The 23,407-nt window shown below is 46.9% G+C and overlaps 1 protein-coding gene across 1 annotated transcript in view; it reads left to right on the top strand.

The window, feature by feature from the left end:
- The window catches only part of LOC311244757 (proprotein convertase subtilisin/kexin type 5-like), a 34,454-nt gene that overhangs the window by 5,147 nt on the left and 5,900 nt on the right, over positions 1-23,407 (top strand). Inside the window, exons 5-6 of the mRNA XM_084334436.1 lie at positions 6,369-6,514; positions 11,768-11,960. Of these exons, the coding sequence (XP_084190562.1) occupies positions 6,369-6,514; positions 11,768-11,960 (339 nt within the window). The remainder of the gene's footprint in view (positions 1-6,368; positions 6,515-11,767; positions 11,961-23,407) is intronic.

The raw sequence follows: 23,407 nt of genomic DNA, 5'->3' as shown, positions 1-23,407 counted from the left end.
TGCATCACCATGCTTCCATAATAAACTCACATGTTGTTGACGTTGACGTCCCAACTGTAGAATCTGCAACTGGGTTGAAATCTGATGCTTGAGACGGTTAACCCTTTCACTACCACACTACAGAAGGTTAACCTTTCACTACCACACTACAGAAGGTTAACCTTTCACTACCACACTACAGAAGGTTAACCTTTCACTACCACACTACAAAAAAATAAAAAATAAAAATGAGAACATCATATGCCGACAACTGAATTTGTTTAACTTTTCTTCTCGACCAAAGACTGTTATCTTCTACACGTTACTAAAGACCGCCTTTCTGTTATCTTCTACAAGTTACCACAGACTGCCTTTCTGTTATCTTCTACAAGTTACCAGACGTTACTTGCGGCACAATAATAGTTTTATCTGGATTAATCGCCCCAGAAGTCAATCAATAGCTTTGTGTTCATTCATTTTCTAAATGGTTGAGTAGGTCTAACCAAGAAAATCCTCCCTAACTTGCCATCAATATATACCCAAACGTCTTAAAACGAAAGTGGAGCAGGAAATGCCGCTCTGCTCTCCTAGGTGAAAGAATTGTCTAATATTTACACAGTAGGATTCTTAAGGTTCCTTGGCCAGTGTGTTGTCTTTGCGGGCCAGAGATACGGGGCCTGGTCTCCAGTGTGTTGTCTCAGGGCCAGAGAGACAGGACCTGGTCTCCAGTGTGTTGTCTCGGGGCCAGAGAGACAGGACCTGGTCTCCAGTGTGTTGTCTCGGGGCCAGAGAGACAGGACCTGGTCTCCAGTGTGTTGTCTCTGGGCCAGAGAGACAGGACCTGGTCTCCAGTGTGTTGTCTCCGTGGGCCAGAGAGACAGGACCTGGTCTCCAGTGTGTTGTCTCAGGGCCAGAGAGACAGGACCTGGTCTCCAGTGTGTTGTCTCTGGGCCAGAGAGACAGGACCTGGTCTCCAGTGTGTTGTCTCCGTGGGCCAGAGAGACAGGACCTGGTCTCCAGTGTGTTGTCTCCGTGGGCCAGAGAGACAGGACCTGGTCTCCAGTGTGTTGTCTCCGTGGGCCAGAGAGACAGGACCTGGTCTCCAGTGTGTTGTCTCAGCGGGCCAGAGAGACAGGACCTGGTCTCCAGTGTGTTGTCTCAGCGGGCCAGAGAGACAGGACCTGGTCTCCAGTGTGTTGTCTCCGTGGGCCAGAGAGACAGGACCTGGTCTCCAGTGTGTTGTCTCAGCGGGCCAGAGAGACAGGACCTGGTCTCCAGTGTGTTGTCTCAGCGGGCCAGAGAGACAGGACCTGGTCTCCAGTGTGTTGTCTCCGTGGGCCAGAGAGACAGGACCTGGTCTCCAGTGTGTTGTCTCCGTGGGCCAGAGAGACAGGACCTGGTCTCCAGTGTGTTGTCTCTGGGCCAGAGAGACAGGACCTGGTCTCCAGTGTGTTGTCTCAGCGGGCCAGAGAGACAGGACCTGGTCTCCAGTGTGTTGTCTCAGCGGGCCAGAGAGACAGGACCTGGTCTCCAGTGTGTTGTCTCTGGGCCAGAGAGACAGGACCTGGTCTCCAGTGTGTTGTCTCAGCGGGCCAGAGAGACAGGACCTGGTCTCCAGTGTGTTGTCTCAGCGGGTCAGAGAGACGGGACCTGGTCTCCAGTGTGTTGTCTCCGTGGGCCAGAGAGACAGGACCTGGTCTCCAGTGTGTTGTCTCAGCGGGCCAGAGAGACGGGACCTGGTCTCCTGTGAGGGGGGTGATGGATGCAGTGTGGCAACTCCAGCTGTTCCTCCTCAAACAACCAGTGCATCCCAACACCGACGCCACGGCAACACAGCAGCATGGGGCGGTGCCAGCGCTCTGGCTCTCTCCTTTAACCCTTTCACTACCACACTACAGAAGGTAAACCCTTTCACTACCACACTACAGACAACACTACCAAAAAAAGAAAAAACGAACCCTAACTAAACGTACTGTCATGCACTTGTCCTAATATACTAACCTACACTGTAGCACTCAACAAATAAAAGCGTCAGCTAAATGACAAAATGTAAATGTAAATGTACAGACGGTTAACCGTCTGTAGTGTGGTAGTGAAAGGTTAACCTTCTGTAGTGTGGTAGTGAAAGGGTTAAAAGGACGCAGGAAGGGTGGCAGCAGATTGTTTCATCTGGAGGAGGAATAGCAGAGTCGGTCTCCTTCTAACTGGGATTTGTTCATGAATAGATTTTCTTTTTTGTGTACGTATGACATCATTGTAATTCGAGCCCTCCGACTCTCTGCTCGAGGCTATAGACTTCTCATTGAGAGCCGTCTCCTGTGTGGAGGTTAAATTAACCCCCGGAGGACAGATAGGACGAGTTCATGTCAGGAAAGTTCCTCTCTGGCCTCCAGGCCATCGCCAATTAACCCCTATGTTCCACGAGAAGAATAGAGCCACGATAGACTTGAACAAAAGCGCCGGCATATATCGCATCTTTCCACCTCTCTTTGTCGTTCTTATCGCTGTTTGATTGAGTGGGCCTTTTGACTGAGGAATGTATTGTAGTCAGCCGTACAGCTGCAGGTGGACTGTGGACCTGCACGGTGCCCGTTAAGACTCTTACATGTGGTGTGCGCTGTCACTGCTCTGGTTTCAATGCCCCTGTAGTCTCTTGGTCTGGTGACAAATTGCCCTCGGCAACGTGATTAACTCTTTTTGCTGGAAAGCTTTCAAAGTGACGTCTAGAGTTATTAAAAAACGCTATATATATTTCAGACGTTCTTTGATCTCTGTAGCTTTGTCCTGCATGCACAAAGAAAGAACTTTCCCCAGTTTCACAACTGGATATTCAATTAAATTCAAAGGTGCTTTATTGGCATAAATGTAAAAAATGAACAATATTCCTTAAGCAGTTTACAGAACATTACAATGTAGAATGATTCAATCAAAACAAAACACAGCACATGTAGTTATTTGGCTCAAAATGGTTCTTCAAACTTAACAATCACAGAACCACTGAGGAATCATGTTCTGCGTGGAACCTCCAGGTGAGATTTGCATGGTGGTGGAGAGCCATGTTGTGATTTGAGTGGTTCTGTCATTTCATTATCATTTAGCTCAGGGGTTCCCAAACTTTTCAGGCCGCGACCCCCAAATAACGGTGTCAGAGAGCCGCGACCCCCACTATTATAGGAGGTAAAAAAAATAAAAAAAAATAATAATATATATATATATATATATTTTTTATAAATGGAAATGTATGGTTGAAACATGCAAACGTTCAAACACACACACACTAATAAGCATTGGAGGCTTTTAACCAGGGCCGGACGCGTCTATTCCAAATACAACGCAGTTCGGTTTCCGGGTTCCTCTGATTGGCCACTAAGCCCACGTGACCGCACGCTAGCACGCCCCCCTTATCGCCCACTGCCGCGCTGTGAAGCGGAAGAGCCAGCGGGGCGATGCGAGGCGCCGGCGGTGGTTTCAGCAGCAGCGGCCGTCTTCTTCTGAGGCGGCTCGTTCAACAACGCCAGACTCAAGAAACTGTGTTCCCTTTGGATGTGTTCTCATAAACAATGTTTGTTTACACTGCACACGACACTCGAGGCTGCATGGGTGTAATCTCTCCTCTAGCTATATCAAAGAGGTTGCGTTCAGGAATCGACGTTGTGATGTCCTACGGATCTTCCTCTCTAAAAGCCCCACGCAATACAGCATGTCTTGAATGTTCAGGCAGGAATTGGAAAAATAAGCTACATCTGGAATGAATAAAGTGATTTATTTTTTTTAACTGTCAAGGGTACCAGCGTCTTTTTCTCCAGTAGCGCGACTAATATCCATATCAGTTACATCATCCAAGGTATTGTTACTCAATGTTTGTGAGCGTGGTTTGGAGATATTCACAGTAATTGTTAATTCAGTAAAGTAGTCAGATCTACTCTTTATTGAAGGTACTGATATGATATGATTCTACGATTAATACTACAAATGTAATGGTCCTCAATGAGTATAACAATTACACAAAACATTAGCTTTATATCAGCCTTTCTGAAAGAAGAAATGGTTTCTTTATACATAGTCCTATATATATAATTTGAAATAAAAAATACCATGTTCCTTAGTCCTGTATTATGATCAAACAATTACACAAAAATGCATCCTATATAGACTCATATGCCAAAACATTCAGAAATACCCAAATGATGCGAGTTTGTTTTTTTATGACATGCACAACTACAAGCTTTTAAGAACACTGACATAACCGCTGAATATCACTGAAATCCAAGTTAATGTATATCTTAGAAGTTCTTTGTTTCATCGTACAAACAGCCAAAGCTGTCATGTATGTTGTGTATGTCATAAATGTCGATATGAATTGAAAATGGGGGACCCTGATGTAAACAAGACAAACGTCTTTCTCTGGTCTGCATCCCCTTAACAATTGTGTGTATTGCGCCGTACTCTCGGAGAGAAGACGGCCGCTGCTGCTGGAGCTGGCGCCTCGCGTCGCCCCACTGGCTCTTCCGCTTCACAGCGCGGCAGTGGGCGATAAGGGGGGCGTGCTAGCGCGCGGTCACGTGGGCTTAGTGGCCAATCAGAGGAACCCGGAAACCGAACTGCGTTGTATTTGGCATAGACGCGGGCCGGACTGGGGAAATCATTCAGGCCAGGAAATATAGTGCAAAATATAGCCCCAGTCAGGTCACTTTTTAAGCAAGGGGTCTGGGGGTCCCCCACCAGGAAATGTTTTGTTACAAAAACTTAATTTCCTGCATTCTGGTGCAGGAATTCTTTTATTTGTACCCTTAAAATGCCAGTGTTTGTGATGGCATCACAAATTATTGTTAAAAAACAGGCTAGCATGTATGATTAGCAACAACACAGATTTTTTGGATTTTTATTCAACTTCAGCCCTGATCATAACACCACATATTCATTTTATAATTCTAACCCTTTAAATGCCAGTGTGTGTGATGGCATATATTTGCAATATATCAAATGCAAAGTAGATTTTTCTGGGGGGGATTATTACAGGCTAGCATGTGTCAATGATTAGCATTTTTTTGTAAGGGTCCCGCCTCCACCAATCACATGCGGCTCCCTTTGTGTGTGTGTGAGAGCAAGAGAGAGAGAGAGAGAGATAGTTCTCCAACTTGTGTGAGTTGCAGTGATCTCCTGGTTGTTCCTGTCTCCTAGGTTATCTAACTATTGCGCTGGTGCAACTAGAAACACTGGCCTGGCCTGCTTCTAAGTTCAGTGGCCTGACTGCATACAAAATATATAATAAAATAAATAAAACATTGACATTTTTTTATAATTTTTTTTAATCATCTGGCGACCCCCCCGCCCTGCGGCGGCTCGCGACCCCGACTTTGGGAACCCCTGATTTAGCTCACAAAGAACTGAAGAAGAGTGCATAAAAAAGTATAACTGGTTGATTACATGAGAATATATAAATAAACATTAAGTCACATCTCAGGCTATGGCCTGCTGACACATACTAGGCAGCTAGTCCAGCAGTGGCTCCCTCCCCAAGGAGGACTTGCGTTTGTTCCTCCTCTCTTAGTTCGAGTTCAAGTTTCTAGTTTGTTTATTATTAGTCACAACAAAATACAGAATACTTTATGATGAAATGCTTGTTTCTGTATGAGCCCCTGAGAGTGTGCATACATACAGTAAGAAGAAAGTAAGTAAAATAGAGAATAACAGAGAACAGTTGGGAATTCTTTCTGTACATTTTAAAATGTTCATTCTTTCTCAATGTAGGAGAAAGTGCATCTCATTCTCAACCTCACCTGTCGCACCTGTCTATATATTTTTCATTTAATTTCAAACCTTTATTTCAACTCGAGACACTGAGGTTACCGTAATTTATGGTGACGACAAACTTACAAAACAAGACACAGTTAACAGTAGATTCATACATATAGGTACAGCAAATAAGAATAAACAATAAATATCTGTTAAGACCATTACAAATTGACACACAGTGGTTGAGATCATACCTTTAAATGCAGCCAGAGAAGAAGAACCTCCAATTTTAGAGTCAGTTGGAGGGCATTCCATGTGTTGGAAGAACCTCCAACTTTAGTTCAAGTTTCAAGTTTGTTTATTAGTTGTCACAATAAAATACATGTCAGTTGGAGGGCAGGTGTTGGAAGCGTCAAAGGGAAAAGCCGTTTTTCATACCAATAAGGGCTTTAAGAATAAACAAATACCAATGATTGTTACGCCTTTCAACCAGAGAAGGCCATCCAATCTTTTCATAAAGGACACAGTGGTGGGTATGTCACCAGTAATACATCTGAGGGCAGAATGATAGACATAGTCCAAAGTTGAAGTTTCATAGTTTCATTTCCATACAATTTTGCAGACTGATTTTTCAATTCAATGGACATTTGTAGTTTCAGGCACCAGTGTCGCAGGCACTGCCCCCAGAGTACCTACGAGGACCAGGGGCGCGGCGTGTGTCTCCTCTGCCCGGCACCATGCACCGACTGCAGGAGCAACACTCTCTGTCTGGCCTGCCAGACCGGCCATTTCCTCAACGGTACCGAACCTCTCACTAGAATAAACACTTTTTAGATACAGTAGATGGATAGACAGACAGAGAGAGTGAGTGAGTGAGTGAGTGAGTGAGTGAGTGAGTGAGTGAGTGAGTGAGTGAGTGAGTGAGTGAGTGAGTGAGTGAGTGAGTGAGTGAGTGAGTGAGTGAGTGAGTGAGTGAGTGAGTGAGTGAGTGAGTGAGTGAGTGACCCAAAACAGCCCAATACATAGACAAAAGAAAAACAACAACACAAACACGTACCTAACCAGCATGGTTAAAATGAAAAGCTAAGAATGAATCGGAGCAATGGCATGTGGAATGAAAAATATGTTTTTGGGGGGCTAGGGGAACTCGATATCGCCTTCCAGATGGAAGCTTGTCAAACTCACTATGAAGGGGATGCAAAGGATCAGACAATATTTGCTGAGCCATGTCTCTATTCCAGAGTTCATATAACTCAGATAATTGTTTTTGTTTCCCTATAACTTTACTGGCCATGTTAACGATCCTTGCCAGTTTGTTCTTATTCTGGACCCCAATGTTTTCATACCAGGTTGAGATATCAAAAGTTACTTTCAACAGCACTTTCAACAAGATGTTTGTATACCAGCTTTATAATAACCTACTTACAGCAAAATAGGATAACCGATGGTGTCTACACAAGGATACGTACGCACTACAGAGGATTGACATCTGCATGTAGTTTGTTGTACTTGGTACAGATACACGTGAAGGTAATCAATCACTAATATGGTTAAAGACAAACCCTGGCACTGGGTACTTCATTTGGATTGCAAATCACTTCCATGTCAGCAATCTCCAGCAGAAGATATGTAAATATATGGTGTATGCAAATAAGAGCTGATGGTATTGAGGTGGACAGAAGGTGGGTGTTGGTGGCTTCTGGGCCAGTAAGATTTTAGATCTACAGAAAGCTTGTAGCAGCTTCAGCAACTATTTTATCACCTGTATGTACTATATCTATATCTGTACATATCCCTTACCTACTAGTTATACCGCTAGCCAGTATGACTTACTACCATAGTGTAGAAATCGTCGGAAAGGAGAGACGCACAATTTCTATCTTGCGACAACACCAAGTAGTGTGTCGTTTATTATCTTCTTAGCACAAGTGACAGCTGTCAGATCTATGCCGTGCTAAACTCTGACAGCTCCTTGTCACCAAAACCTTTTATGAATGACATTCCACCAGCGCGTCTTCTCTAAGCCCAACCCCATTAAAGTGACAGTGCCCCATCAATACATCAAAACAATCTAATGGTGAATTATGTCCATAGCACCCACTACATACGTCCCCCCAGAATTCATCATAACAAAAGAAGTCAATGAACAGGAGGGCGGAGAACCCTGCCATAACGGCTCCGCCTGACCCCTGTAGCGGCCGGCGCCGCTGTAGGGAAAACCTTAAGGGCCCTACGGCCACTCGGGCACAGGATAGGTGGCGAGGGGGTCTCGCAGGCCTTACTCGGAAGACGGGGCAAGGTAGGGGGTCGTCCCCGCCGTGGGGGCTGGGCCAGTCCAACAGGTTTGCCCAAGTCCACATGAGCCGGTAATGACCGTATGACCGGTATAAGGCGGTCTATGGAAATGTGTTCCAGCTTCCCGCCCATGTCCACAACAAAGTACTTGTCTCCAGCCTCCTGGACACGGAACGGACCGTCGTATGGAGGTTTCAAGGGGTCCCGGTGGGCATCGTGACGGATGAAAACATATTCCGCTGACTGCAGACTTGTAGGGACGTGCGACCGGGGAAGGCCGTGCTGTGAGGTGGGGACCGGCGTGAATACCTTAGCCTTCTCCAGAAGTGCTGTCCGCCGCTGGGCTGCACACCAGGGGGCAGTAATGTTAGGGATGAAATCCCCTGGCATCCGCAGAGGCTGACCGTAAACCAGCTCAGCCGAGGAGGTCTGAAGGTCTTCCTTGGGGGCCGTCCTGAGACCAAGCATGACCCACGGGAGCTGGTCGACCCAGCCGCTGTCAGTAAGGCTGGCCCGAAGTGCTGCTTTCATTGAGCGGTGAAAGCGCTCGCATAACCCATTGGCCTGCGGGTGGTATGACGCAGTCCGGTGTAGCTTCATGCCCAGGCTCTTGGCGACCGTGTTCCAGAGCTCGGACGTGAACTGTGGGCCCCGGTCTGAAGAGAGGTCGGCTGGAGTGCCAAACCGGGTGACCCAGGTTCCAATAAAGGCTCTGGCCACCTCGGCGGACGTCGTGCCTGACAGTGGAACTGCCTCTGGCCAACGGGTAGTCCTGTCTACCATAGTAACGAGGTAACTGAAGCCGTGTGAGGGGGGCAGGGGGCCCACTAGGTCAACGTTCACGTGGTCGAACCTCCTTTCAGGTACAGGGAAGTGCTGCAGGGGGGCCTTGGTGTGACGGTACACTTTAGCGCGCTGGCACTCCAAACAGGAGTCAGCCCAGTCTCTTACATCTTTTCTAAGCCCAGGCCAGACAAACTTGGCGGACACTAGCCTCTGCGTAGGTTTCTTTCCCGGGTGGGAGAGGCCGTGAACAGCGTCATAAACACGCCGCCTCCATCCTGTGGGAACGATGGGGCGGGCCTGCCCCATAGAGACATCACACAGGAGTGTGGTGCCAGCGCTGTCAAAAACCACATCCTCTAACCGCAGGCTTGAGGTGGCTGACCTGAAATCTTGCACTTCAGGGTCGGTAGCCTGGTCCGCCGCCATACCGGTGTAATCCAGCCCCAAGTGGATGGCGCCCACTACAGCCCGTGAGAGGCAGTCTGCGACAAGGTTTGCTTTACCTGCCACATGTTGAATGTCAGTAGTGAACTCTGAGACATATGAGAGCTGTCGCTGTTGACGGGCGGACCATGGCTCAGACACCGAACGTCAGCGAAATGAGCGCCGGCCCGGGCATTTCCCGGACATTGAAGCTGCACGGCGGGCGGCACTGCTTGGCTTTAGGTCCAAACCGTGCATGATAAAAACACAGCCCCGCGTCCGCGTCACGCTGCTGGCGAGGGGCTGTCGCTGCGGCGGTGAAGTTCCAGTCTCCCGGCGGTGAAACAAAGGCTTGGGTTGGGAAAACTGCCGCTGCACAGTGCTGTTGACCAGCCAAAAAAAACGTATCAGCCTCCTCGGCCAGAGCGCGGCAATCGTCTATAGTGGTGTTGGCCAGAGCGGCCCGAACCGGAGAAGGCAGCTGACGCAGGAAAAGTTGCATGAAAAGGAAATCAGGCTTGTGCTCTCCCAATAAATCCAGCATCCTATCCATGAGCTCCGATGGCTTGCTATCACCGAGCCCTTGCAAAGAAAACAACTGGCTGGCCCGCTCGGTATCGGAAAGTTCGAATGTCTTTAACAGATGAGACTTGATCGTGAGATATTTATCTCGAGCCGGAGGGTTCTTGAGGAGGCTCACCACTCTGCTAGCTGTCGAACTTCCCAGGGCTGACACCACATAATAATATCTTGTGGTATCCGAGGTAATCTCACGCAGCTCGAACTGTGCCTCCGTTTGCGCAAACCATGCCGAGGCTGACGACTCCCAGAACTCAGGTAATTTCAGTGAAACTGCGTTCGTAGACATGTTGCCGCGGAAGCGTCTTCATCACGTCAGGGTCACCAATGTAGAAATCGTCGGAAAGCACCATTTCTATCTTGCGACAACACCAAGTAGTGTGTCGTTTATTATCTTCTTAGCACAAGTGACAGCTGTCAGATCTATGCCGTGCTAAACTCTGACAGCTCCTCGTCACCAAAACCTTTTATGAATGACATTCCACCAGCGCGTCTTCTCTAAGCCCAAACCCCATTAAAGTGACAGTGCCCCATCAATACATCAAAACAATCTAATGGTGAATTATGTCCATAGCACCCACTACAATAGTGTCCTTATACCTGTATCACTGTGCATAATAATACTACTGTATAACACTGTACATCTATTAGTACTTTTACTCAGTATTGCCCATATATATTTTATATCCAGTTTAATCACCTGTACAGTGTGTATTGCTATTGCATTTTACTGTTACATTTGTTAGATGCCAAACCTTTTTTTTTTGTTGTACTGTACTTGTGCTGTATAATGACAATACATATGTACAATTTATGTTTACAGTATGTTATTTTGTGCTGCAAAATATACAACAACGAGTGTGCTCTAAGCATACTGTATATTTCATGGACCTTTGGTGACACTGTATTGGGCGTAGGTCCTGTAATGTGACGATAATCTTTTTCTCTCCTCCCAAGTGCCAATGATAGACCCAGGTCCTGTTTCAAATGATGTGGGACATTGCTTCATGGCTGGGCAGCTTGATGGAATGTTGGAGAGAGAGAGAGAGAGAGAGAGAGAGAGAGATGAGAGAAGAGAGAGAGAGAGAGAGAGAGAGAGAGAGAGAGAGAGAGAGAGAGAGAGAGAGAGAGAGAGAGAGAGAAGAGAGAGAGAGAGAGAGAGGAGAGAGATGAGAGAGAGAGAGAGAGAGAGAGGAGAGAGAGAGAGAGAGAGAGAGAGAGAGAGGAGAGGAGAGAGAGAGAGAGAGAGAGAGAGAGATGAGAGAGAGAGAGAGAGAGAGAGAGAGAGAGGGCAGATAGAGAGAGAGAGAGAGAAGAGAGAGAGAGAGGAGAGAGAGGGCAGATAGAGAGAGGAGGGCAGATAGAGGAGACGACCAATACAAGAGAGGATTGTGAGAGAGAGGCAATGCAGTAAATTGAGAGATAGAGAGACTACATCTGAATCAGTTTATAATTTTTGGGGGGGTTCCAGTACAAGCTCAATTGTACTTATCAAAACACTGCTTGGCTGTTGAAAATGAATGCATGCAATTATAATATTTACTTCTCAAATGATTAGATTAGATTAAAATGTATTGTCATAATACAGCACAAGTACAGGACAACGAAAAGAGGCAAATGTAACAGTAGGGCAATAGTAATATACAATGTACAGGAGATTAAACTGGATACAAAATATATAAATTACTACTGAGTAATAGTGCTAATCAGATGATGTACAGAGTTGTAGTATTGTACAGTGATATAGGTATAAAGACACTGGTAGTAAGTCATACTGGCCAGCGCTATAACTAGTAAGAGTAGGTATAGGTCATGTATTGGACATAGGTCCTGTAATGTGACAATAAGCTCTCTGATTGTTTTGATAATAAATACTTTGATCGTTTGGTTGATTCCAACGGCTTACGTAAGAAGGATCCTCAGCTGTACCACGAAGGGTTACTATTGTCTCCCTCTCCTGTCCCTCCAGGTGGTGACTGTGTGAAACAGTGCCCCAACAGACCTTCAGTGAGCCTGTGGGGTGGCACTGCCAGTCCTGCACGGGTCCTGCCAATCATGCCACGGGCCGCGGGCCACCGACTGCGACCTGTGCCTCCACGGGGGACGGCCCCTCCACGGACAGTGCCCTCTTGGCAACTGCCCACAGGGCCAGTACTTCCACGGTGAGAAGACCAGCTGTGATCGAGCGACCCGTTAATGATTTAAGGACTATTTAGGTGTGGTCACACCAACTGGGTCTAATTCTATCTCAAATTAGTTGTAATCAGAGATTAGTAGAATGAGTAAATCCAGATTTTGAATTAGCCGCATCTATGTTGCACAATTCAAATTCAAACCTGTTTAGTGAATCTTAGTTTAATGATTTAAAACCAATATTAAACCCATTTTAACAATAGTTTAAACCAAGATGGTAGTATTGTATTGTATTGTATTGTACATATACTTGTATGTTTAACATACACGTTTATTTCGATCAAATATCTTCAACAACCATAATAATAATTTGAAAAATGTATTTATGATATTTAATTACAATATATTTAATTCAACATCATGCTATGTGTACTGTTAAGATCAAGGTGATGTGTGTCAGTAGGAGGTACTGTAGAGTTAGCAACAGGTATAGGTGACTTATTTGACTAATGATTAATTTGACCTAGCTTACAGCAATGGAGATATAGCCTAGTTCTCTATAGAAGTATTTATACATGATAGTAGATCAAATAAATGGAGCGTTGATGTACATAATAGAGATATAGATATGATGTACAGACTGTAAGAGAATGGCATAGATAGAAGGCTATGTGTGTGTGTAGAAGATGAAGGCTATGTGTCTTATGTCTGTGTGTGTACGGCTATGTGTATGCGATTGTGTGTGCATGTGATAGAAAGAGAGACGGAGAGGGGGAGAGATATATGAGTGAAGGCTATGTGTCGTGTGTGTGCATGTGTGATAGAAAGAAAGAGACAGAGAGAGAGGGGGAGAGATAATATATGAATTACGTTTGTGTGTGTGTGTGTGTCTGTGTGTGTGTGTGCATGTGAGAGAGAGAGAGAGAGAGAGAGAGAGAGAGAGAGAGAGAGAGAGAGAGAGAGAGAGAGAGAGAGAGAGAGAGAGAGAGTGTGTTGATAAATGTCCCTGTCAGTGACTCACAAGCCCTCCCCCAACCTCCCCTCCCTGCACCTGAGCCTCTCCACACCACAAACTGGATTGTAATAATAATAATGAATAATAAGTACCAATTTTACATGATTCCACTTTCCTGTGAACACAAATTTGAAAGTGGCAAGAAGGATTTTAGATAAAAAACACCTTTGAAAATCTAAGATGGTGCAGTGATGCGTCCCTTCACTGGTGGAGCTGGATCGCAATGACCTGGAGGCAAGAATGTTTGCCGGGAACCGTAAATATAATTGTCTGTTGATAGTGTTGATGACGTGACCTTTCTTTGGGCCACACTATCACCAGGGGCCCAGGGGCAGTTTGACCCCATGCACCATCTGTATGTAGGTACACCCCTGCTCAGCCGTCGTGTGTGAGAACACTAAGCATTAAGTGACAGTGGAGCTCCTAGCTGTTCAATAAGGCTTCCTTCGTCTCTGTTGCGTAATGCAAGGGGTTGTTGTTCTGCTCCACCTTTTGTGAGCGGCCTCTTGTCATTGGTATTGTTAATCTGAACACAAATGGTCTCGTAGACTGTTTGATTACATGTCTGTTGTTTAGAAGATCTGAGGGAGATTATTGTAACCTCAAAACTATTTTCACATAGGAAGTAGGACGGATTAATATTATGGTTGTGTGCCTTTTGTTATCAGCGTTATTTACACAATTACATATCTTGCAAGAAAACAACATTGAGCATGAAAAAAACACAAATTAATAAACAATATTATAGCAGACACCAATCATTTTTATAGCAGCTCAGCAGTTTACCTGCCATATGCCAAGCTGCTGGCAGCAGTACCCCTTGACTATGCCATTTCTGTTTTTGAGAATCTCTACAACACCAAGCTGATGGCAACGCTGCCCTCTGGTGGAATAATGAGTGAATACAAACGTTAGAACAACACTACTAGCTGGAGCACTGACAGGATCTTGCATCTCTCTGTTCTCTCTCCACTATGATATCTAAAGATACGGTACAATAAAAATCTTGTTTTTCAATCACATTGCATTTTGTTTACAGGTAACATTACCCCAAATGTTAGAACTGTTGTTGTGAAAATGACGACTAAAGCCCTTTGATGTATATCCCTCTGGATATCAACAGAATCAAGCCATTTCAGATATCCAATCTGCTTCCTCCGAATATATAATACACACGGGTTACTCTGATTGGCCCATCAGTCACATCTAGCTGAGTGAAAAGAGGCTGTGCTCAGAGAGGGTGACCTAAAACACTTATATTAAAACAAAAGATACTTCCGAGGCTGAAAAACATTATACCTATGATATTACCATTTCACAACAAGACATTTATGACTGAATTAAGGTGGGACAGTACCCCCAAAATCGCCTTTTTGCTTATTGAAATTTTGTTATATTTTGCTTCCTCTATCCATCAATGTATGATCACTGCCACCAGTCTAAGCCTATGGAGATGTTCACCTTCTTTGCAGGGCTATAACTTTTTAAATTGTATTGCTAAATTGACATTACTATGGCCCATTCAACATCGATTATCTATCGTTCAGGATGTAGGAACGTTATACTTTTTCATTCATATATTCATACGAAAATACCGTCTAGAATATAAGTATGTTTTTATCATTTTCTGCAGTAATTCCTAGAACGCTAGTTATAGGCCTAAACGCATAATATAGATTATCGATTGCAGTTTATTCGCGATACACGCTATATTAAAAAATCCAACTGAATACGATCCTAAACGTTATGACTCATCATGAGCGGATGAAAGGGGGGGGGGGGTCGTTTATAATTCCGTGATTGTCAGTAAATGCTTTATGTAGTATGGGTAGTTCGCCGATGAGACTGGAGGAAAAATATCCCACTTATTTGATGTCGATCGACTAGATCCATTTCCGGTTTGTATGGCGCAATAAATGCCCAAATCATATTGATTATTGAGTTATGGCAGCGATCCATATACACGGATGTGTGTCTAGAGTCCCGCAACAATATGTGCCTGCCGGACGGCTTTCCGAGATGCACCGAGATCACCAGAGATCCATTTCCGGTTTTAACTCGCCCGATCATCCACCAGGCGGCGGTATTGAAGCGTTGCACGGTTGTGCCGAGTCCCACTGTCTCAGCAGAGGCTGGGTGGCGGAATTATGAATACCATGGCGGAAAAATGAAATATGATCAATAATATCGTACGCCGTGGATTGGCGGAATTCGCATGATCAGCAAACCCGTCGTAAGCCGTTTATGGCGGTGGATGTGTTCATGTCTTATTTCAAACTAGTGTCATTAAAATATCGAAAACAGACAATTAGTTGTTTATTTTACTTCATTTTGTCTGATTGTGTCCATAGATCACAATTACAATACAGAACTTTGAGGTAGTTTTCTGTTACTAGTTTTTATGCATTTTACTTACACACAAAGACACAGAACTCCATTTCCCTAGTACCTACACACACCAAAATTTTCACATTTCTTCCCATCCATATTATGCTTTTTATTTCAGAAGGGCTTGTTGATATAGTCAAGTCAAGTCAAGAGTTTTATTTGTCACGGCATACAGGGCATACAGTGAAATGTGGGTGGTCATGCCCGCAGCGATTGTGCAATAATACAAGTAATAAGAATAAGACATAACAGGTATAATGTACATAAAGTTTAAAATGCATGGTAAAAGACATGCTAAGGTCCTGCGATAGTGCAATACAGTGTTAAGCTACAGATGAGGCACTGGGTCTTATGTACACTACTATACAATACTATACTATACAATATACAGTTATACTATATATCCTTATGCTATCTTGCTATATCCATCTATTGCTATACAATAACCACTCCCATTCTTTATTTTTTATTTGTATTAAAAATATTTATAAAGTAAAGTGACCTTTTCATTTTGTAAAGTGACCGTTTGGTGTGAGCGTGTGCAGCATGTGTGTTGTGTGTGTGCTCATGTGTGCTTGTGTGTGGAGAGTTCAGTGTTCAAGACTGATGGCCTATGGGAAGAAGCTGAGCCGAAGTCTCTCTGTCCTAGTTGCTGGTGTGCGCAGGCGTTTGCCTGACCGCAGCAGCTTGAACAGGCTGTTGTTGGGGTGGTGAGGGTCTTTCATTATTCTGCAGGCTCTGGATTTGCACCTCTTGTTATATAAGTCCTGCAGGGGTGGTAGTGCAATACCCGTAGTACGCTCAGCTGAGCGCACCACTCTTCGTAGGGCCTTCTTGTCCTGTGCCTTGCTGTTTCCATACCAGGCAGTGATGTTTCCAGTCAAGATGCTCTCTACAGCTCCGGAGTAGAAGGACTGGAGTATATTCCCCGATAGAACTTCCTTAACTGTCTCAGGTGGTAGAGGCGCTGCTTCGCCTTTTTTACGACTGAGTCTATGTGTGTTGTCCATGTCAGATCCTCTGAGATGTGGACCCCCAGGTACTTAAAGCTGCTCACCCTGTCCACGGTAGCCCCGTTTATCCACAGTGGTGTGTGTGTCCCCTGCTGTGTTCTCCTAAAATCCACGACCAGCTCCTTGGTTTTACCAATGTTCAGGAGCAGGCTGTTGTCCTGACACCAGCGTGCCAGTACATCAACGTCCTCCCGGTAGGCCTTCTCGTCGTTGTCATAAACCTCTCCATAAAACAGGGACACGTCCCCAAGGACTTCAAAATTGCGAGGGTGACCCCTCTGCACAAAAAGGGCAGCAAATTAGACCCAGGCAACTACCGCCCTGTTTCTATTCTTACCTCCATCTCGAAAGTCATGGAAAAAATAGTCTACGAACAGGACGAAAAGTACCTAGCGGAAAAAAATCTAATCTACGAATTCCAATCTGGCTTCAGAACATCCCACTCCACTGACACATGCCTTCTCTATTTGAACGACCACATCAAACAAGAGGTGGATGTGGGCAAATACTGCGGCATTGGCCATGCTGGACCTACAAAAGGCCTTTGACACTGTCAATCACTCCATTCTGATTGACAAGCTAAAAGCAATTGGTTTTGATAGTCTATCAGTGAGCTGTATGCAATCCTACCTTGAGGGGAGGGAACAGATGGTGGAGGTAAACGGTACCCTATCCCCCCCCCCCCCTTCCAGTGAACTGTGGTGTTCCACAAGGAAGCATACTAGGACCGCTACTGTTCCTAATTTATGCAAATTACATGTCGTCAGCTTGTGACTGCAACTTGTTCCTGTTTGCGGACGACTCAGCCCTGCTTGTCTCTGACAAGAACAAGTTACAGGTTGAAAAAACCCTCAGCTCGGAACTAGGCAGAATCTGCATATGGCTCGCTGATAACAAACTATCATTACACATGGGCAAAACAGAGTCCATTCTCTTCGGTTCAAATAACAAACTCAGCAAGACCGACGGCTTCTCAGTTACAGTGGGCAGGGCCACCTGGGAGAAATGCGAGGCCCTGTGCAAGATTTAAACGTGAGCCCCCCCTCTTCGGTGTAAATACACACTGTGAGCAATGTCCCAACAACAATCCAAGTGATAGAATCTTCGGTGCGAATACACACAGTGAGCGATGTCCCAATAATAATCCAAGTGATAATATCTTCGGTGTGAATACACACAGTGAGCAAAGTTCAAACAATAATAAATCCCAATGAACAATCCAAAAAACAGGCACAGGGTGAGAGACAGACTGAACAAAAAGCAGGATCTCTTCAGTGTTTACACACACGAAAAATGATAGGGTCAAAAGACTGTCTTGCAAAACTCACCCAGGCGCTGTGCGTAAAGAGAGCAGATCAAACAGGGCGAGCGCGTCGTTACGGGGAACGGGTTGTCCAAGCGGAATACTTCTTGAGAGTCCTGGGAGGCAAAGCACAGGGAACAGCAGGCAACGGAAGGAACGGCAAATGCAGAGAATATATCAAAACGATCCAACAACACTTAATGGGGAATCAGGGTATATATAAGCAAAAGGAATGCTTAATGACAAGCTGTGACAGCTGCGGGATGAGATTGACAAGCGTGTGGTTGGGGGAGCACCAATCAAACGGCATCTACAGGAAGAAGCGTGTGAAGAGGAGAATGCAATTAATTAACCGAAATCCCTTAAAGGAACAGAGCGAGTTAGTGGGGAGCGGACCAATCATCACAGTACTTTAAGAAGCCCGTGGTGGGGAAAGAACCAAACCTCACAGTACTCCCCCCTCCACGGGAGCCACCCGGCGACCCACTCGGCCCCGGCCTGCCCGGACGGGACCGAAGGAAGCCGGCGATCAGGGGCACTGGAGAGGGGGACAAAGACAGAGGCCCGGAGAGGGGGACCGGAGACGTGGACAGAGGACCGGCGAGGGAGGCCGGAGACGGGGACTGGGACCCGACAGCGGAGGCCGGGCACGGGGACTGGGGCCCGACAGCGGAGGCCGGGCACGGGGACTGGGGCCCGACAGCGGAGGCCGGGCACAGGGACAGAGAACCGGCGAGGGAGGCCGGAGACGGGGACTGGGGCCCGACAGCGGAGGCCGGGCACGGGGACAGAGCACCGGCGAGGGAGGCCGGAGACGGGGACTGGGACCCGGTGAGGGGGCTGGACGGCACCTGAAGACACCGGGCACGACAGGAGGAGCTCCACCCCTTGATGGTACCGGAGGACCAGGCGATGTGGGGCTCGTGCAGCGCGAGCCAGGGCCTGCCCAGGACCACAGGGACAAGAGGAGAATGGGTGATAAGGAACTGGATTCTCTCAACGTGGTTTCCAGCGATGGTCAGCACGACAGGGCAGGTGCGTTGAGAGATGTCGGCCAGGCGGTGTTGGTCCAATGCAAAGATCTCCAAAGGCCTCACTAGGTCCTCAAGTGGAATGTTGGCCCGGGTAGCAAACTCGAAGTCGAGGAAACTCTCGTCTGCCCCAGAGTCGATGAGTGCCTCCACCGTGGCCCGTTGGTCCGCCCAGGCCAGGGTGACGCTCATCAGATGGCCAGGTGGTGCACGGCTCTGGGAATGAGAAAAACGGCTCACCAGGACTTCCCGGGGTCTCGGCGAGCCTGATCTTTTGGCCGGGTGGGGCAGTTGGCGATTCGGTGTCCCTCCCGACCGCAGTAGAGGCAGAGACCGGACCTGAACCTCGCCTCACGTTCAGCCTGGCTCAGATGAGAGCGTCCCAGCTGCATGGGTTCCTCCTCGCGAACCGAACGGGAGGGTAAGCTACCACCAGTCGTGTTGAGGGCAGGGCGACCAGCAGTAACGTCATGAGTACGGGGGGTCCGGAGTCCCTCAGGAGGGACCTGTCGGGTCCTCTCACGCCTTCTCTCCTGGAGGCGTCCGTCGATGCGAATGGTGAGGCTGAACAGGTCCTCGAGGGAGTCAGGCTCCTCCCGGGTCGCGAGCTGGTCCCTGACTGCGTCACTGAGCCCCCTCATGAAGGTTAGACGAAGTGCTGGGTCGTTCCAACCGTTCTCCACCGCTGCCAGTCGAAACTCCAGGACGTAGTCTGTTACCCCGCCGCTCCCCTGCCGGAAGGTACCCAACCGGGCTCCAGGGTCCAGACCACGGGCTGGATGGTGGAACACCCTGCGGAGCTCAGCCACGAAGTCTGGATAGGAGAAACAAAAGTCTGCATCCATTGCCCAGGAGGAAGTGACCCACTGGGCTGCCCGGCCTGAGAGCAAGTTTGTCATATAGGCCACTCGGGCTCCTTCTGAAGTGAAACGACTGGGTTGATGACGAAAAACCAACTCACATTGCATGATGAATGTGGCACACTCCTCGGGGTTGCCGTCGAACAGCCGTGGGACGGAGAGGCGGGGTTCCCGAGGTGCGGGATCGGGAAGCGCGGGGCCTGCTAGGGCTGCGGGGAATGCTCCTGCCAATGTTCCTGAAGGAAGTGGGGGTACAAGCAAAGCGTTAACGGTGTCGTTCAGCGTGTGAAGATGAAGGAGTATACTTGACTGTTGTCCTGCCAGAGCGGCCAGGGACCCTTGAATAGGCTGGACCTGTTCCCTGAGTTCATGTACCGCAGCCGCAGCCCTCTCTAGTTGGTGACTGTGATCCTTGGTCAACTCGATCTGACCAGCTAGTGCTGTTCTGACTCTCTCTGTGTCGGCTGGGGTCGTCATATGGGTTGGATCGTAATGTTATGGTTTGACACCGACCCCAAACGCTAACGACACAGAGAGAGTAGTTTCAGAGTTAGCCAAAAACTAGGGCTTGTTTTATTTTACAGAATAGCAGCAAGAACTTGGTTGAAAACAGACAAAGACTGGGATACAAGCATTTGAGGAATGTTGCTGCTCTGCAGCTTCTCCCGGGGAGGTTCGTCTGAGGAATCTGACAGTGACGTCAGAGCCGCTCTGCAGAATCCTCTCGGCAGTACTCCGAGGTGGTAGCGGGACAGGGAGAGAGAGAGAGCGGGTTAGCTCAGAGTACAGTTGGGAACAGACAGGTGACAGGTGAAGTGACTTGTCCCAAACAGATAATCCAAGTGACTGAATCTTCGGTGTAAATACACACTGTGAGCAATGTCCCAACAACAATCCAAGTGATAGAATCTTCGGTGCGAATACACACAGTGAGCGATGTCCCAATAATAATCCAAGTGATAATATCTTCGGTGTGAATACACACAGTGAGCAAAGTTCAAACAATAATAAATCCCAATGAACAATCCAAAAAACAGGCACAGGGTGAGAGACAGACTGAACAAAAAGCAGGATCTCTTCAGTGTTTACACACACGAAAAATGATAGGGTCAAAAGACTGTCTTGCAAAACTCACCCAGGCGCTGTGCGTAAAGAGAGCAGATCAAACAGGGCGAGCGCGTCATTACGGGGAACGGGTTGTCCAAGCGGAATACTTCTTGAGAGTCCTGGGAGGCAAAGCACAGGGAACAGCAGGCAACGGAAGGAACGGCAAATGCAGAGAATATATCAAAACGATCCAACAACACTTAATGGGGAATCAGGGTATATATAAGCAAAAGGAATGCTTAATGACAAGCTGTGACAGCTGCGGGATGAGATTGACAAGCGTGTGGTTGGGGGAGCACCAATCAAACGGCATCTACAGGAAGAAGCGTGTGAAGAGGAGAATGCAATTAATTAACCGAAATCCCTTAAAGGAACAGAGCGAGTTAGTGGGGAGCAGACCAATCATCACAGTACTTTAAGAAGCCCGTGGTGGGGAAAGAACCAAACCTCACAGAGAGAGAGAGAGAGAGAGAGCATGTGTGTTTGTGTGTTAGAGAGAGAGAGCATGTGTGTGTGTGTGTGTGTTAGAGAGAGAGCATGTATGAGAGAGATAAGCAAAGATGAGCCCCTAAAGGATATTCAACTTTTAATGGAAGAACAAAACAGAAGGAAAAGATAACTTCACAAAGGCAACATGAATATACATAGATCCAAAAGGACAAAGATCAACACTTAAATCCAAAGAGAAGAGGGTCTATACCAGAGAAAACAAAGTAGCAAGGAGCCAATGGCCGACATCAGCTAAATAGGCTAACTGCAAATAGAGTAGCCAGGTACTGACACCAGGCCACACACCGTTAGCTACTACAACAGCTAGCCGGCCCGTTTGGCTCAATATAACGTTAGCTAGCCGGCCCGCTTTGGCTCAATATAACATTAGCTACAACAGCTAGCCGGCCCGTTTGGCTCCCGAGAGAGAGAGATATATCCACGGCGGGAATAGAATAGAGTTCATTAAAAACTCACCAAACGTCCAAGAGGATGGAGACAACCGCGTGGAGTTGACGAAGTTCATTTGCCGAATGACCGTCCTCTTCATCTTGGCATAACAATGCTGCACGCGCTCTCTCTAGGTTAGCTAACGCTAGTTAGCCTTTAGCTAAGCTAGCTACTAGCCGACATCATCATGGCTATCCCGACTGAACCACACGTTAGCACTCGATATTATAACGTAGCTAAAGCTAACTAGCTGTCCCTGCCTTTAGATAAGCCGACATGGCTAGCCTAACTAAGCATAACCTCCAAAGCTGCACGCGCGAAATAGTCAAACGCAGCTGACGCACGCCCGCGTACACATGATGTAACCCCTCCCTTCGTTGAAACCAATAGTATGTCTGCTGCAGAGCCCCAGAGCTCCAATAGTGAGTATGTCTGCTGCAGAGCCGCAGAGCCAGGAACAAGTCACACACATTCTACAAACGTGTCTAATGTGAAATATATAAGCATATAAGCTAAACTAGATTTTAGGTCTGTGATGAAAAAGGGCCTCGCGGGAAGGGGGGCCTCGAAAAAAAAAAAATAAAATAAAAAAAAATAATTAAAAAAATAATAAATTAAGAAAAATAAAAAAAAATAAAATTGCGAGGCCCCCCTTCCCGCGAGGCCCTGTGCGACCGCACTGCTCGCACACCCCATGAGGCGGCCCTGACAGTGGGTGACAATATTGTCACAAGGAAAGATGAAATTACCTACCTGGGTTCCAATGGCATCCAATGTAATAAAAATAGTCAACCAACGAACTCGATTCTTGTACCGGATGATCTCCTCTCTGGTAAACAAGAATACCCTGAAGACGCTGGCAGGAGCACTCATTCAAGGGTACTACGACTATGCTTGCACCTCATGGTACCAAAGCACCTCAAAGGCGATAAAAACAAAATTACAAACATCTCAAAACTAACTGGTCAGACTACTGCTTGACCTTACTCCTAGAACCCACCTCACCCCTGCCCACTTTGACAACCTAGGATGGCTTAGAGTAGACGACAGAGTACAGCAACTTGCAATGGGCCTGGTCTACAAGATACACTACACGACCAAGGTACCCATGTACATGTCAAAATACTTCCCAAAGGTCAGTCAATACCACGCTCACAACACCAGAGGGAGCTCCACAAATCATGTTAAACCCAGATTCGGCTCAAACAAGGGACTAAACACGTTTCGCAATTATGCCACATCAATGTGGAACGCCCTACCCAAAGCTGTAAAGGAATGTGAATCACTACCCACTTTCAAAACCACTCTCAAAGAACACCTACGGGAGACTGCAATTCGAAACTGGCCCCTGTAAATGTCCTAACACAACCCCCTCCAATGTACAGTAAATTACCTAGTATGGTTGTCAATATTCCAATGTACAGTTTTGCTTGTACAGTTGTACAGTGGGTCAGACAGAAGAAAACATGGCCATGGGTCGACAGCACAGACCACTATACCAAGAGGGAGGTTAGTGGGTACACAGACCCACCCCAGTTTGCATACAAGCAACAGAGAGGAGTGGATGATGCAATGATAACCCTGCTGCATCACACCTACACACAGCTGGAGAAGCCCAAGTCCTTTGTCAGGATGGTATTTGTGGACTTCTCAAGTCCATTCAACACCATGCAAGCTCATCTGATGGGACAGAAACTCCTCCGGATGAATGTCAACCCCCACCTCATACTGCTCATTCTCTCCTTCCTCACAAATAGACACCAGACCGTTAGATTCAACGGGAACTACAGCTCCAACAGAACTGTATCCACCGGGGCACC

This window comes from Notolepis coatsorum, assembly GCF_963971535.1.
Source record: "Notolepis coatsorum genome assembly, chromosome: 18".
Classification (NCBI taxonomy): Eukaryota; Metazoa; Chordata; class Actinopteri; order Aulopiformes; family Paralepididae; genus Notolepis; species Notolepis coatsorum.
The sequence above is the reverse complement of the archived record's forward strand: the minus strand, read 5'-3'. Positions and strand labels throughout refer to the sequence as shown.